This window comes from Gadus morhua, chromosome 22 (genome assembly GCF_902167405.1).
Source record: "Gadus morhua chromosome 22, gadMor3.0, whole genome shotgun sequence".
NCBI classification, from domain to species: Eukaryota; Metazoa; Chordata; class Actinopteri; order Gadiformes; family Gadidae; genus Gadus; species Gadus morhua.
In genome coordinates this window covers 21,834,049-21,849,048 of record NC_044069.1, presented here as the reverse complement: position 1 = coordinate 21,849,048, position 15,000 = coordinate 21,834,049, and the positions used below count along the sequence as shown (strand labels likewise).

The 15,000-nt window shown below is 48.9% G+C and overlaps 1 protein-coding gene across 1 annotated transcript in view; it reads right to left on the bottom strand.

Moving 5' to 3' along the window:
• gabbr2 (gamma-aminobutyric acid (GABA) B receptor, 2) overlaps positions 1-15,000 on the bottom strand; it is a gene marked incomplete in the record, with an annotated part of 189,734 nt that overhangs the window by 14,968 nt on the left and 159,766 nt on the right. The window contains 1 exon segment of the mRNA XM_030347822.1: positions 685-795. Within this exon segment, the coding sequence (XP_030203682.1) occupies positions 685-795 (111 nt within the window).

Here is a 15,000-nt window from a genome sequence, read left to right as displayed (position 1 = left end):
CTGTCCTTTCCTCTATGCGTTAATCACGTGTGCAGTGCGTCTTCTGTCAACAACGTGCCATGCTTGATTGTAGCAAACAAATATTTTGTACCTGTAACTTACATATGCAAGTCCTTTAATTTACGTGTCAACACTTGCTATATATTATTTAGAAATATAAATTACATAAATTATAAATTCCAAAACTTTCCTCCTTGAACCAAACTCCGGCGTATTCGGAGCTACCGGTAATGCTTGTTAAACTGTATTTTTAAATGAACTCCGGGTTTTCAAACTAAGTTGTTTGTGCTTCGTTTTATGTGTAGGGAACCTAGTCATGCTACTGCAGAGGTTTGGTGCTATTTTTAACAATATTAGTGGTTCAAAAATGCCGATTTGGAAGCGAAACTCAATGCCCCAAGCCAATAACATGGACGCCAAACATTGCGCCGGGCAAACTCTAATACCTCGATTTTCAATGAAAAAGGTATCTGGAGGGCTTATTTGATGGGCTGTCATGCCAAAACAAAGACCCTGGGTTAAATTCTCGCCGGAATTACACTTTTAGTTATTCCACGTGGAGGTATGTTTTATGTCTCAAACAAACAGCGGGTGCTTCATTTTAACACGCTCCACTTGAGAGTGCATGTCCATAACACACACACACACACACAGAGACACACACTCGGCCTCGCCGTCTCTTACCATGAGCAGTCCCTTGTAGGCGTAGACGATGCCCAGCCAAATGGTCATGTGTGTGTTCTCACAGTGTTCCAGGAAGGGACGGATGGCGATGTCTCGGCCCTGCGGATCAGCCTGCACGCAAGCATAGACACACACACACACACACACACACACACACACACACACACACACACACACACACACACACACGCACACAGGAAGGAAAACAGGGGAGACACAGGTAAGTACAACAGCTCAGAGTACGCCCAGCTGTCTCTCCATTCCCAGAGTGCATCATTGACAACATGAATGAAATCCTTGGCTCATCCGGTCCCATGTTCTCCATCTCTACCAGGTGCGTGTCTTCACCACTGTGGTGCTCAGTGTGAGTGCAGTGGCACCGTGTGAGCGCAGCTCAGACACCCACCTCCCCCAGCCCGAGGCCCCTGGAGGCCTCTTCAAAAACAGTAGAACTTGCAATAATTGCGGCTTAAGGTTGTTAACGGCCCGGGCTAATGACGTTTGTTCATTAAGTTAATTGACAAATCCTCCATTCCTGCCTCCTTCTCTTTCCCTACATCGTCAGCATGTCCCACCTTCCTTCTCTCCTGATCCCTCCATCTCTCTCGCTCTCTCTTTCTCTCTTTCTATCATCCCTTTCTCTCTCCGTCATCCCTCCATCCGTCTCTCTCTCTCTCTCTCTCTCTCTCTCTCTCTCTCTCTCTCTCTCTCTCTCTCTCTCTCTCTCTCTCTCTCTCTCTCTCTCTCTCTCTCTCTCTCTCTCTCTTTCTGACTCTCTCTCTTTCTCGCTCCGTCTCTCTTTCTGACTCTCTCTCTCTCTCTCTCTCTCTCTCTCTCTCTCTCTCTCTCTCTCTCAATCTCTCTCTCCCACTCGTTCGCTCTCTCTCTCTCTTTTCGGTTATCCCATTTCCACTCCCCTCCATGCTTGTGTTTGTGTCACATGTGAATTACCTGCTAAATAAGCACCTGTGGTGGAAATATAAAGCAGCCGCTGGAATCACCTCCCCGTGTCACTGCCTTTTATTGCTCCCAGCCTCCCTCACCCCCCAGCCCCCCTCGCCCTCCCTCCCTCAACCTCCCTCCCTCACTCACTCATCCCTCCCTCCCTCTTCAGATTAGGCCAGGTTATCGTAGGGGCTTTAATGAAAACATGTAAGAAAGGTTATGGCTTTGGACTTAATCTATAAATCAACCTCCAGGACGCTTGAGCCAGAGAGGGGGACATGATACGGCCGCTGTCGGTGATGCACGCACGCAAACACATGCACGCACGCATAAATTCACCCAAACACATGCAAATGCACATATGCATGTAAACACACATACACAAAGACAAAGAAAAACACGTACATGCACACATGCTTACACACACACACCCACACACACACACACACACACACACACGCAAACAAACATACAGACACACACACACTTTGATGCTTTGATATCTTTACAGAAAGAGCTCTCAGACGTTCTTTATTGTTCTCTACAACCTGAGGCAGCGCTGATGCTGAATCCATAGAGGACCTCGCAGGCCATAACGTTATTGAATAACCCTAAAACGCCACTGAAGCACAGCTTTACGACCCGTGGCTCTCTTTGTTTTGGGGAACGTTCAAATGCGGAGCTCCTCCCGTCTGGGAGGGACACTCTTGCAGACCACCTTCTTCAATTTGTCTCAAACAAGAAGCCCCTTAGAATGATGTGTGCAGTTATCTATCTATCACTCACTCACACACACACACACACACACACACACGCACGCACGCACGCACGCACGCACGCACGCACGCACGCACGCACACACGCACGCACACACACACACACACACACACACACACACACACACACACACACACACACACACACACACACACACACACACACACACCATTTACGCACATAGACACCCAAACACACACACACAAGCACACACATACCCTGTGTCCCACATTCAGACAAACTTAACAGCTGCCACACCAAGATATTCAAACTCATATATAAGTGATGCAGTGTCTAATTTTGTTTCCCACTGTATACCCCAGAAAACACTCAGAAAGGTTTGAAAACACCTCAGGAAGCAAACCCCCTCTTCATTCTCCAACACATTACACATCACTGGTGTAGGACAACAAATCGCAGAGCGCACACACACGTCACAACGCCTGGATCACCCCTAGCAACCACATTTGTGTTATTATTGCTATTATATTGTTATCATCAGCGTAACAATTGGACTCGTGTTACGATTGTGTAACTACGATTAATACGGTCCATTTGTTGAAGATGGGGTAAGAGGGTTTGGAGAAGCAGGGATTGAAGTAGGAGGAAAGGGTGGAGGAGGAGGAGGAGGAGGAGGAGGAGAAGGACGAGATGAGGAGGAGGACAGAAAGTGGGGCAAGCGATGACGTGGGGAAGAATCTATTTTCTATAATAGAACCACCATCCTGTTGAAGTTTGGGGCGTTTCTGCAGGGAAGCAGGAGGGATTGGAGGGGAGAAGACGACCGTCGACGGTGGGCTGACGGCGTGACAACACAACAGCATCCGTCTACATGGAGGATAATCCACATGGATGTGCCGCACATAGCTAACGTCCTTAAGAGAGAGAGAGAGACAAAGAGAGAGAGAGAGAGAGAGAGAGAGAGAGAGAGAGAGAGAGAGAGAGAGAGAGAGAGAGAGAGAGAGAGAGAGAGAGAGAGAGAGAGAGAGAGCGAGAGAGACAAAGAGAGAGAGAGAGAGAGAGAGAGAGAGAGAGAGAGAGAGAGAGAGAGAGAGAGAGAGAGAGAGAGAGAGAGAGAGAGAGAGAGAGAGAGAGAGAGAGAGAGAGAGAGAGAGAGAGAGCGAGAGAGACAAAGAGAGAGAGAGAGAGAGAGAGAGAGAGAGAGAGAGAGAGAGAGAGAGAGAGAGAGAGAGAGAGAGAGAGAGAGAGAGAGAGAGAGAGAGAGAGAGAGAGAGAGAGAGAGAGAGAGACGTAGATGGAGACAGAGACAGATAGAGAGGGAGAGTGAGAGGGGGAGAGAGAGAGTAGGTGAGAGAGGCGGAGAGAAAGAGACATAGATGGAGACAGAGACAGAGAGACAGAGAGAGATAGGGGGAGAGAGAGAGAGAGAGAGAGAGAGCGCTGTAGGCTTAAAGCTAGGTATTAACTCAGCTTTGATCCACATGCAGATGCGTGTGAATGTGGACCCAAGTGAGAACTCCCCTACACCACTCACCTTGTTCATTACAAATGATGAGCCTATGAAGAGTGATGCGTTAGCAATAGAGGTCGATTCTACGAGTGCATGCGGCACACTTTCTGCCTCACACCGCCTATGTTTAAAGGATACAATCCACATAAAAGAGGAATAGCTTCACATAAGGTGACACCACAGCAAAGGTGCTGGTGATGGTTGTGATGGTGGTGGTCGTGGCTCTGGACTGTGAGAGCGAAGCTCGATTTGTGGCAAGGGGGGGGGGGGGGGGGGGGGGAGTCGGTTGGGGTTGCCAGGCAACGAGGCTGGGTAGCAGCAAACGAATGCTCCATCACTTTTCACAGCCTTATCATGATCTTTCATAGGGTGGTGGAGGTGTTGGTGTCGGTACTAGTTGTGGTGTTGGTACTAGTTGTGGTGATGCTAGTAGTGGTGGTAGTAGTGCTGGTGGTAATAGTAGTGTGGCTAGTAGTGGTGATGGTGCTAGTAGTGGTGCTAGTAGTGGTGGTGTATGTTGTGGTGGTGGTGGTGGTGCTAGTTGTGGTGGTAGTGGTGGTGGTGGTAGTGGTGGTGGTGGGGATAGTAGTGGTGGTGTATGTGGTGGTGGTGGTGGTGCTATTAATGGTGCTAGTAGTGGGGGGGGGGTGGTGCTAGTAGTGGTGGTGCTAGTAACGGTAGTAGTGGGGGTGGTGGTGGTAGTGGTGGTGGTAGTGGTGGTGTTGCTAGTAGTGGTGCTAGTAGTGGTGCTAGTAGTAGTGGTGATGCTAGTAGTGGTGGTAGTAGTAGTGGTGGTGCTAGTAGTGGTGCTATTCGTGGTGGTGGTGCTAGTAGTGGGGGTAGTAGTAGTGGTGGTGTTGCTAGTAGTGGTGCTAGTAGTATTGGTGTTGCTAGTAGTGGTGCTAGTAGTAGTGGTGTTGCTAGTAGTGGTGCTAGTAGTAGTGGTGTTGCTAGTAGTGGTGCTAGTAGTGGTGTTGATGCTATTAGTGGTGGTAGTAGTAGTTGTGGTGCTAGTAGTGGTGCTAGTAGTAGTGGTGTTGCTAGTAGTGGTGCTAGTAGTAGTGGGGTTGCTAGTAGTGGTGCTAGTAGTAGTGGTGATGCTATTAGGGGTGGTAGTAGTAGTGGTGGTGCTAGTAGTGGTGCTAGTAGTGGTGGTGCTAGAAGTGACGGTAGTAGTGGTGGTGATGCTAGTAGTGGTGCTAGTAGTGGTGCTAGTAGTGGGGGTAGTGGTGGTGGTGCTAGTAGTGACGGTAGTAGTGGTGGTGATGCTAGTAGTGGTGCTAGTAGTGGTGGTGCTAGTAGTGGTGCTAGTAGTGGTGGTGCTAGTAGTGGGGGTAGTGGTAGTGGTGCTAGTAGTGGTGGTGCTAGTAGTGGGGGTAGTGGTAGTGGTGCTAGTAGTGGTGGTGATGCTAGTAGTGGTGCTAGTAGTGGTGCTAGTAGTGGGGGTAGTGGTGGTGGTGCTAGTAGTGACGGTAGTAGTGGTGGTGATGCTAGTAGTGGTGCTAGTAGTGGTGGTGCTAGTCGTGGTGCTAGTAGTGGTGGTGCTAGTAGTGGGGGTAGTGGTAGTGGTGCTAGTAGTGGTGGTGCTATAGTTGAATTATAGAATTACAGTAAAATGTCATCCAACTAAATGTAATGAATCCTCAAACCAGAAGCAGGCAGGCTAAAGACGCTGGGACGCCTCACAGAACTGAGGTGTCTGATTGATTTACAGACAATTCAAATAAAAGTGTCTGCATTGTGTTTTCTCCCCAGACTCTGCAGACTCCTAGTGGTGGTGTGGATAAGCAGTCCTCCTCGAGGAGGCTTCTTTGTGTTTTATGTGTGTGCAGGTGGATGAGGCAGATGGGCCTTTTTTTTTTTGTAAAATTACCTCAAACCAACGGAGTGAACTAAACTTTAAAAAATCACCACAACACTAAAGCAGTTTAATTGCACACAGTTTTAGGAGAGGTCGACAGATGTACTGCAATATTGACGTTTGAATAAGAAAATCCACCAAAACACTTTTTAATGGCCACTCTGACTTACAAACGTCAACGTGTGTGTGTTCACTGTGTGTGTTCACTGTGTGTGTGCGTTTGTGTACCTTATTTTCGGTAAATAAAGCCGCGGATTGTATCCCGATTTTACTCACTGCAGCTTACAGAAACACTTCCAAGGGAAAACATCTGCGCCATTTTCAGAGATTTGTGTTCGAGAGATGAAGCATGAAGTTCCTAATGCTGTCACGAAGTAAAGCACTAATGCTTTGATGATTTTACATTAAGAAAAAAAAAAAGTTTTTCCGCAATGTGCTCTCAGTCCATGAACGTCAACTCAGAACCTCTGCGTCTAAATGAATTATATGCAAAATTAAAGATGCCTCCTTTTCTAAGCCAGTATCGTGAACCATAATGCTGCTGTGTATTTGGGTTGTGGGCAAAGATGCCTAAATAGTTGCGTCTTAAACTACGGAGCGGCTTATTTGTGGTATTTCAAAACATACAATCCCATTTTACCGCTACTGCGGCTTGGAGAAAGGTAGGTTTATCATCCTTCTGCTGAACACACTTTTAACCGGAAACCATCCTATAATTATAATAATAATAATAACCCAGTGGGACGAGATGTGGACGTATAGAAACTGCAGGGTCACAAAGTACGACGTGATATGAACGTATACAGAGAGGAGGAGGCGGCCACAGAGGGGAGGATGGCTGGAGGGCCAACAGGAGGGAGGGAGGAGAAGGGATGGAGGGATGGCTGTGTTGGGGGGGGGGGGGGGGGGGTATGCTGGCGGCCGAGGCTGACCTACATGCATAGGGGCCAGGGTGGCAGGGCAGGAAGAGGCCCCTGGCCGTCCCGAGCCACGTTGGCCCTCAGCAAACCCAGTCGTTTCCTTCTAGTCAGTGTGGTTCTGGGTGTACATGTGTGTGCACGTGTATGTGTGAGTGTGTGTTGGACGGTTAATTAATGGAACTGTAGTCTATTTCAATCCATGAACCCATTTGTGCATACAGACGTTGGCGCACATTGAAAAGATTTGTGTGGCTCATGCGCAGGCAGACGCACACCACCGCTACGACAATACGGCCAAAATGAACCAGCGTCATTTATTTTTTCCCCTGTTACTCAAGTAAAAAAAAAAAGCCTAGAATAGCTATATTTGTACGCAATACTTAGAAGTGCCTCTTGGGTCTTTATCCTCCTGTGTGGGCCCTTCCCCGTCAAGTCTCCATTGCAGACTCTTCTAATCGAATTTGATTGATCCAATATGATAAATGCTGCTCTGCCGAATAAAATTCGGGGTATCAACACAACATCAGCAAACAAATGCAACGCGTAATTAGCTTAGCAGGAGGCAAGCAGAAAAAAATACTGCCGCTTTTTGAAAAACAGGTAAACGACTAAATCTAAATGAGCCAGAATTCACATGACCGAGTGACGTTCCCCGTACAACAGGATGAGCCAGCCACAAATCACTGTCCAAAGGAGCTCTGTTTAACAAGTGATTAATGGCTGTGAATGTGGCACCATACACTAACTATTGCAGTGTTCATCTGATCGTTTGATTTGGTCTGGTCTGCCTGGATTGCTTTAGACGGGGGTTATTCTAACAGCTGAATGCCCTTTGGTATGACAGTATGGAAACAGACATGAAATGAGCTCCTGCGGTTCATACTTTATCTCTCTATGGATGGCCCTTCCCTGGCGGGAAAAACATAACCCTATTCTACACCCTATATACTGCACAGAAACACACAGAAACAAGTACACAAATACATGCATACACACATACACATGTGAATTATCCCTATCTCTATATTGTTTACATTGTGTATGAGTAAGACTCTCTCTGAACTCTCTCACACAAGCAAACGCACACCCACACCCACACACACGCCCATGCACACACAGGAAATCGCTGCTCCCTGGGCCCCTGCAGAGATCTGCCTTAACTGATTTATTAGCGGCTAAACGCGCCATTAGCGTGAGCGGCTAACCCTGAACAGTGGTCCCATTAGAATATGCAAATGCTGTGGTTTAGGCTCCGCAGTCTGTCAGATAGCAGGCTGGGGCCTCTGTTATCTCACGCACCAAGCGCTTTCATTGCCACTATTCTTTAGCATAACGCCCCCATCGTAACGGCTGCAAAGAACTTCCACTGAGGGGCCCACGGATCTCAGCAGCCAGCTGCACGGGCCCTGAGAGGACCCCACACCACCAGAGAGAGAGAGAGAGAGAGAGAGAGATAGAGGGGGGGGGAGGTATAAATGAAAGTAGGGAAGAGAGGGAAAGAGAGGGAAAGAGAGAGCAATGGAGAGAGAGAGGGAGAGAGAGAGAGAGAGAAAGAGAGAGAGAGAAGAGAGAGAGAGAGAGAGAGAGAGAGAGAGAGAGAGAGAGAGAGAGAGAGAGAGAGAGAGAGAGAGAGAGAGAGAGAGAGAGAGAGAGAGAGAGAGAGAGAGAGAGAGAGAGAGAGAGAGAGAGAGAGAGAGAGAGAGAAAGGGGGATATTCACAGGAGCAATAGCGGGGAGAAAAATAATTAATTTGTTTTGATTAGCTGCGTTACACTGTAGCTAAAAGCATGGCTACTTTGCCAAAGCGTTAGATGTTTTGGTTTGGTGGACGTGGCCAGCGTATGCTGCTGCTAATGAGCAGGTTGAACATCGAGAGGAAGTGCAAAAAATTAAAATAAGGACGGATTCACAGCTGACATTATCGGCAGTCAAACGTTAATGGTTATGTGATTCATGCTTCCAAAACACACACACACACACACACACTACCTACACACACACACACACACACACACACACACACACACACACACACACACACACACACACACACACACACACACACACACACACACACACACACACACACACACACACACACACACACACACACACACACACACACAGTGCTGCAGGCCACTGTTCCAACAGATATATATTATAATAAATCATTTAGAACGGCGGTCTCCGTATTCATCTTTGCTAGCTGATTGGAGGTGGTGACCTTCAGGGCTGACCTTCTCCATTCGCCCCTCCCCCCCAACCCCGCCCCCCCCTCTCCCTCCTTCCCTTGTATTCACTTTTTATTTTAACACATAACCCATTTCTGACTCATTCCCATCACCGCGCCAGCCAGGCTACTGCCCCCCTCCCCCTCACACACACACTTTATTGACGGCAATGAAAGCCCGACAATAAACCACAATAAAGCTTTGGAAAATCCTCATGTCACTAATTGCCACGTTTCATTTGACCCGCCGCAACACATTTCCCAACATCGTTTGTCAAACGATGGCAGTGAGATACTTCTACTAACGGGGAGTAATTGCAACTGTTCCCAATCACGCTCTCGCTCTCTCTCTCTCCCTCGCCCCCCCCCCCCACGTGTTTACACAGTCTGATACAACGCCATTGGGTTTCATCACATCAACATCTTCCCCCGGATATTACCCCAAGTTATCTCCTGTGTTGACATTAATTGAACAGGGGGACCCCTCCTTCATTTAGCCATGCCTTGAGCAAACCTAATATGTTCAGACAATATTTTAATTTGCTTGCAGATATTGCCATTTGCGGGACGTAATAACTTTGCAAATCAAACGTAATAAGTGTGCAGATTATAATGGCCTGCTTCAATCTGGCAGTAAACACATATATATATATATATCTCTCTCTGGGAAAATGAGTGGGGAATCCCCAGCAGGCATTGCCCAGGCTGAGCCAACGCACAACGGTGCAATGTTCTCCAGGAACACAGTTGTCGCCTTATTTCATTACCAAGGGTGCTTTTGGGCGGCAAGACGAATGTCTGGGCTTCCAACAGAGGGGAAGCCACACTACCCCGGTGTTGAATAATCTTTTTTGTTTTGTTTTTGTTGATCTCTCTCCCCCCCCCCCTCGATGAGTCTCTTTAGGTCTCTCTATACTCTATATTGTCCCCCCCCCCTGCTAGCCGGGCCGGTAATTGAGTCCTTAGAGCCCCCTGGTTGCTAGGCGCCCTGTGTTTTGGCTGCTTACCTGGCTTTGTTATGTACGGGCATAAACCACATGCTGGTATAACATTCAAGCAGCGCACGAGCACTGTAGTGCTGTTTGGGAATCAGGGGCGCGGAGGGAGGGAGACACTCACGTTATCAACTGGATAGCATTCAGAGGCAACACCCGTCCCCTGTTATTATCATCGTCTTCTTTTTCGGAGCTGCCTCGCTCGCTTGGAGACGCAAACACAATGTTTGCCAACACACAGGCATACATACATGTGTGTTATGAATACTATCGCACAAACATACAGACATGCACCGCAGCCAAATCACTGGAGGTGCAACTGTGAAGCAGAGCTTTCACACATACCACTGACCCGCACTATGCAGACGCTGCAAAACCGTGAGAGAGAGAGATAGGGAGAAGGAAGGAAAATGAGAGAGCGAGAGCAAGATAGAGTTAGAGAGAGAGAGGGAGGAGAACAGCAGCATCTATAGCTGACTGCAGGATCTGACAATTTGCAGCAAGCGACGCCATAAGGCTAATGTGACTGCCCCCGCCAACACCTCAGAGGGTCTGCCTGGCACACACACCCGACACGCACTCACTCACACACACACACACACACACACACACACACACACACACACCTGACACACACACACAAACACACACACACAAACACACACACACCTGACACACACACACAAACACACACAACACACACACACCCGACACATACACACTCACACACACACACACACACACACACACACACACACACACACACACACACACACACACACACACACACACACACACACATTAATACACACTAATACACATGACCCCCCCGCCCCCCCAAACACACACATACAAACAAGGGTGAGTCAGAGCCCCTGGGGCCCCTCTCTACCTCGCCAACACTTGGCTCCGACAAACACGGCTCCTTATGGCTGGATACCGCTACCGAAGGAGAGGCGCCGAAACAAACACTGGCCTCATTTCTCTTAAAGCAGAATAGTTTATGCGGGAGTACTCCATATAGTTTTGATATCGCAGGGCAGAGGTAGTTTGTTTGGGCTGTTTGTGTTGTCTCCACCAAACTCTACACTCTGTCAGAGTCCACTGGCAGGAAATCCATACGAGTGCCGTAGTGAATTACCGTGGCTGTCATTGGTATGCAATCACCGGCCGTCCCAAGGACAACAACCAATAATTTCTCTTGACCCCAGGAGCGATGAGGTAGGGGGAGGCACCCATCCAGCAAAGAGAGCGATACAAGTTGAATAGGCTGGCTTTGTGGTGGTGCTGTTGTGTGCGATTTGAGAATCTTAATCCAGACCCCAAATAATACACAACCCAAGAACCCTTAGGCTAAGGCTGAGGAATCCAACACGAATCCAATACATTTCCTCATCATACTACCCACAGCACCTCAACACCGATGCTAGACCGGCTTCTCTTTCAGTCCATGTCTATGAAGACTCTAATGCCAGCAACCAGTTTTTCTTTATTGAGCAAAGGGGTTAAATACAGCAGCCAAATGATGTTGGAACCGCTATAGCAGCGTTCAGCAACAGTTGGACACCATGAGAAGAGAAGGGATAATTCGACAGCAAATTAATATCTTCTCTATCAGTGTCCGCTCCTTTGTGGCGTTTAAACGCTACACTGCTGCCCTCACCATAACATAGCCAGATGCAGTTGTATATCCGTTTTTTTACACACGGCAACGAAAACAGAACCACCGTCTTGAATGACACAGACGGCGACATTGTAGACCCGTTTCTGAGGGTTGTTTAATTCGCTTCTAAACACGATGAAAACAAACGGCCGAATCACTCCCGGCGTGACTCCACCACCGGCGTGTGCGGTCGTCAATACGATCCGCTCGGGGATCTGAGTCACGGGCCATCTGTGTCCACCGGCAGCTGAGCGCCTCATGTTAAATGCAGCGCTGGAAGGTAGCAGGGCTTCACCGGGAACGATCGGGGGGTGACGGGGGGCCAGTCGGTGGATGTTGAGGACATCCGCCCTCACCCGTCTGGATGTCCCTCAGGGAAGTGCTTATAGTACTCACCACCTCCCACTGAGATGCATAGAGAGATGGAAGGAAATGTGCTGCCATTATGCTCAATTTGAAGGAAAATGTACTTCTCTTACATATTATTCGGACTCCTCCCCTTGTGCTCCAACTGCCACCTTTTAGATCAAGTCGTGGCTTCCGGTGTGACCAAGGATGCTAAGGCAGACAGAGGCAGGCATACTATATGAGCAAAGAGTCTGGCATCCACTGACGACGACTTCCACAGATAGGGGGAGGAGACAATCCATAAGCCAACTCTCCAGCCAAACGGCGCTGGCAGAGCCAAAGTGGGTTGATTAGTAGTCAGATGGCGGCTGCTATCTGTGCTCAGCTGCTCGGGTCTGGCCATCAGGCGCAGTCCCGTTCCATGTCCTCCTTTGGACGCGGGCCTGCTATCGGAGGGCACTGCAGGGTTGGCGTGCGTCCCGGACGTGGACACGGGCCGTGGAGGGTTGGGGAAGGTGGACTTGGGGGGAAACGGCGTAGGAGTTAATGATCTCATTCTTACAAGACGGGCACTTGTAAACCAGCCTTTCAGGCGGACCTGGGATTGTTTATGAGGAGGAGGAGGGGAGGGAGGGAGGGAGGGAGGGAGGGGAGCAACAGACACATACATGAAAGAATGATGGGCAGAGGTAAAGAAAGAATGAGGGAAGGAAGAACGGAATGAAGGAAGGAAGGAAATGAAGGAAAGGAAGGAATGGAAGGAAAGGAGGGAGGGAGTAAACACACATACAAACACAAAGATGAACAGGACAACAAACGTAAGAAGGGAGAAGCCAAGGAAATGAAGAAAGGAAGGCCTTGATGAATAAATTAAGGCTGTGCCATTTAAGCGTGGGCTGTCGAACCTGTTAACAGCAGAAGGATGCGAGTTCCCCGCCCAATGGCATCAGATGATTAAAAGCAGAGCCTTGTTAATTACACCCAGGCATCCAACAGCCACACGTCCTCCGACTCAATCTCCCCGTGTCCCTCGTCTAATCCAAACCGGGCCTGTCCCATTTCTGTCCCCGCATCCTTCCATCCATCTGCCAGCGCAGGGTGAAAATAACCCACACACGACCACAGACGTATTCATACCCCTCACACCGAAGTCAGAGGAATAATATCTCACAATTTTATGGTTACGTGTTGTCACATTGCGGAATAGTTATGATCTACCAGCCCCCCTAATAAAGGACTAACGCAAGGGAACACACAGGGATAACGTTGTGTCGCAACAGAGCAACACTCTGTCGTACATCCTCCTCATCCCCCTGCCTTCCTCTTCCCCTGATGGGCGTAATCAGACGCAGACAGGACACTCCTCTTTCAAAAACACTCTCCCACTTCATGTATCGTCTGGTTCGCTCTCTTTATTACCACCGCATCGATTTCCCCGTCTCAATCAGAGCCGTCGAAAGCTGTTTCAATATCATCCTCGACTCTTTAGTAGCGTATGATTTCCCTGAGCAGAAATCCATACCATTTGTTACACAGGGGAACCGATTGTACACAAACACACAAACACACACACATATATATATATATAAATATGGTATGTACAGGATGTACTGCCTATGTACCCCTATCATATTGACACATTGTGCCCTGTTTATGTTGGGCTCTACGCTGCCTGGCCGCCCCCAACCATAAGGTGCAGGGATGCGCTATGAATCACAAACAGGTCAGACAAAATGAGCCATCAGCACAACGTCCATGTTAAATGTTGCTAATGCAATAAGGTGCAACGATTGATCCCTGCGTACGAGTCACTCAGAAACCTTTGCACCTTAACGGCTCCCTGTTTCCCATCTCTATTCTCTGGTCCAGAGGGCCAGGGGGACCGACAAAAGACTCAGTGTTCAGGCATTCTGCCGTGTGTACCAGCAGTCATCGAAACGTCGCAGGCTGGAGATAGTGGGCGCGATGCGAGACAAACCCGAGGAAGAACGTGATCCAGGAAGTGCAGTTATCTGACACCCCACTGCAGAGACGGTAAGTACACACTGTATGAAATGTATAATGTATTCCGCAGCGGTGACGTCGGAGCTATTCTCAGACTGAATGCCTTCCACGCACACGCACACACACAATGCCAACGGATCCTAATAGCCCACAGGCAGGGCGAGCCGGCACTTCTACACTCGCTGAGTATGAAATACCAGTGATGACGGCCCATTGTCTTGCAGATGACAATGGAATTCAGCATGGAATTGGCCCCCGGCTCACACTGTAATATAACTTTTCTCACATGCACACACACACACACACACACACACACACACACACACACACACACACACGCACACACACACACACACACACACACACACACACACACACACACACACACACACACACACACACACACACAATTGTACGTGCACATGCAGACTCCCTGTTCTTCCGGCCCCTGGTTGTTTCTTGGCACTATCTCTCACACTCTCCGTCTCCGTCCCCTTCGACTTTGCCTGACCCTTCTAGTTGCTATCTCGCTATACTCTGTGCCTCACTCTCTCTCTCCAGCCAATTTCTCCCACACTCTCTCAGTCTCTATCTATCTGTAACCCCTCTCGTCCGCCCCTCTGTGTTATCAGCCCGGCAGAGCCTTCACAGTGACTAATGAATCCAAGTAGAGGAAAGTTACTAACAGTAGAGTCAAGGTGTCGTTGTTACATCACACAATCCTACCAACCCCCCCCCCCCCCGGTCTGGTGTACATCTTGAACGCTTCTCACCGCCCGACACGCCCTGAGGGCTGCAGCGTGCTGGAGCTCAACGCCGTCCTGGTCAATGTACACCCTGGGCACCTCCAACCAGGGATAATAAAACTGACAGAACAGAAAGAAACCCACAGACAGGCGCTGGGAGTGCTCGCAACCATTCAACACAAGCCCCGGCGCATTAGAAGGTAAACAAGGTCACGTGACCGGTAAATGGGCGGGAAAGCTGGAGCCTCAGAGAGCTGGGCTCTGCGTGTCAGGGAGGTTAATTACAGGACAGATGGCTGTCCTGTGTGAGGTGTTGAGGGGAGCCTCAACGAACGCACACACACACATACTCTCAC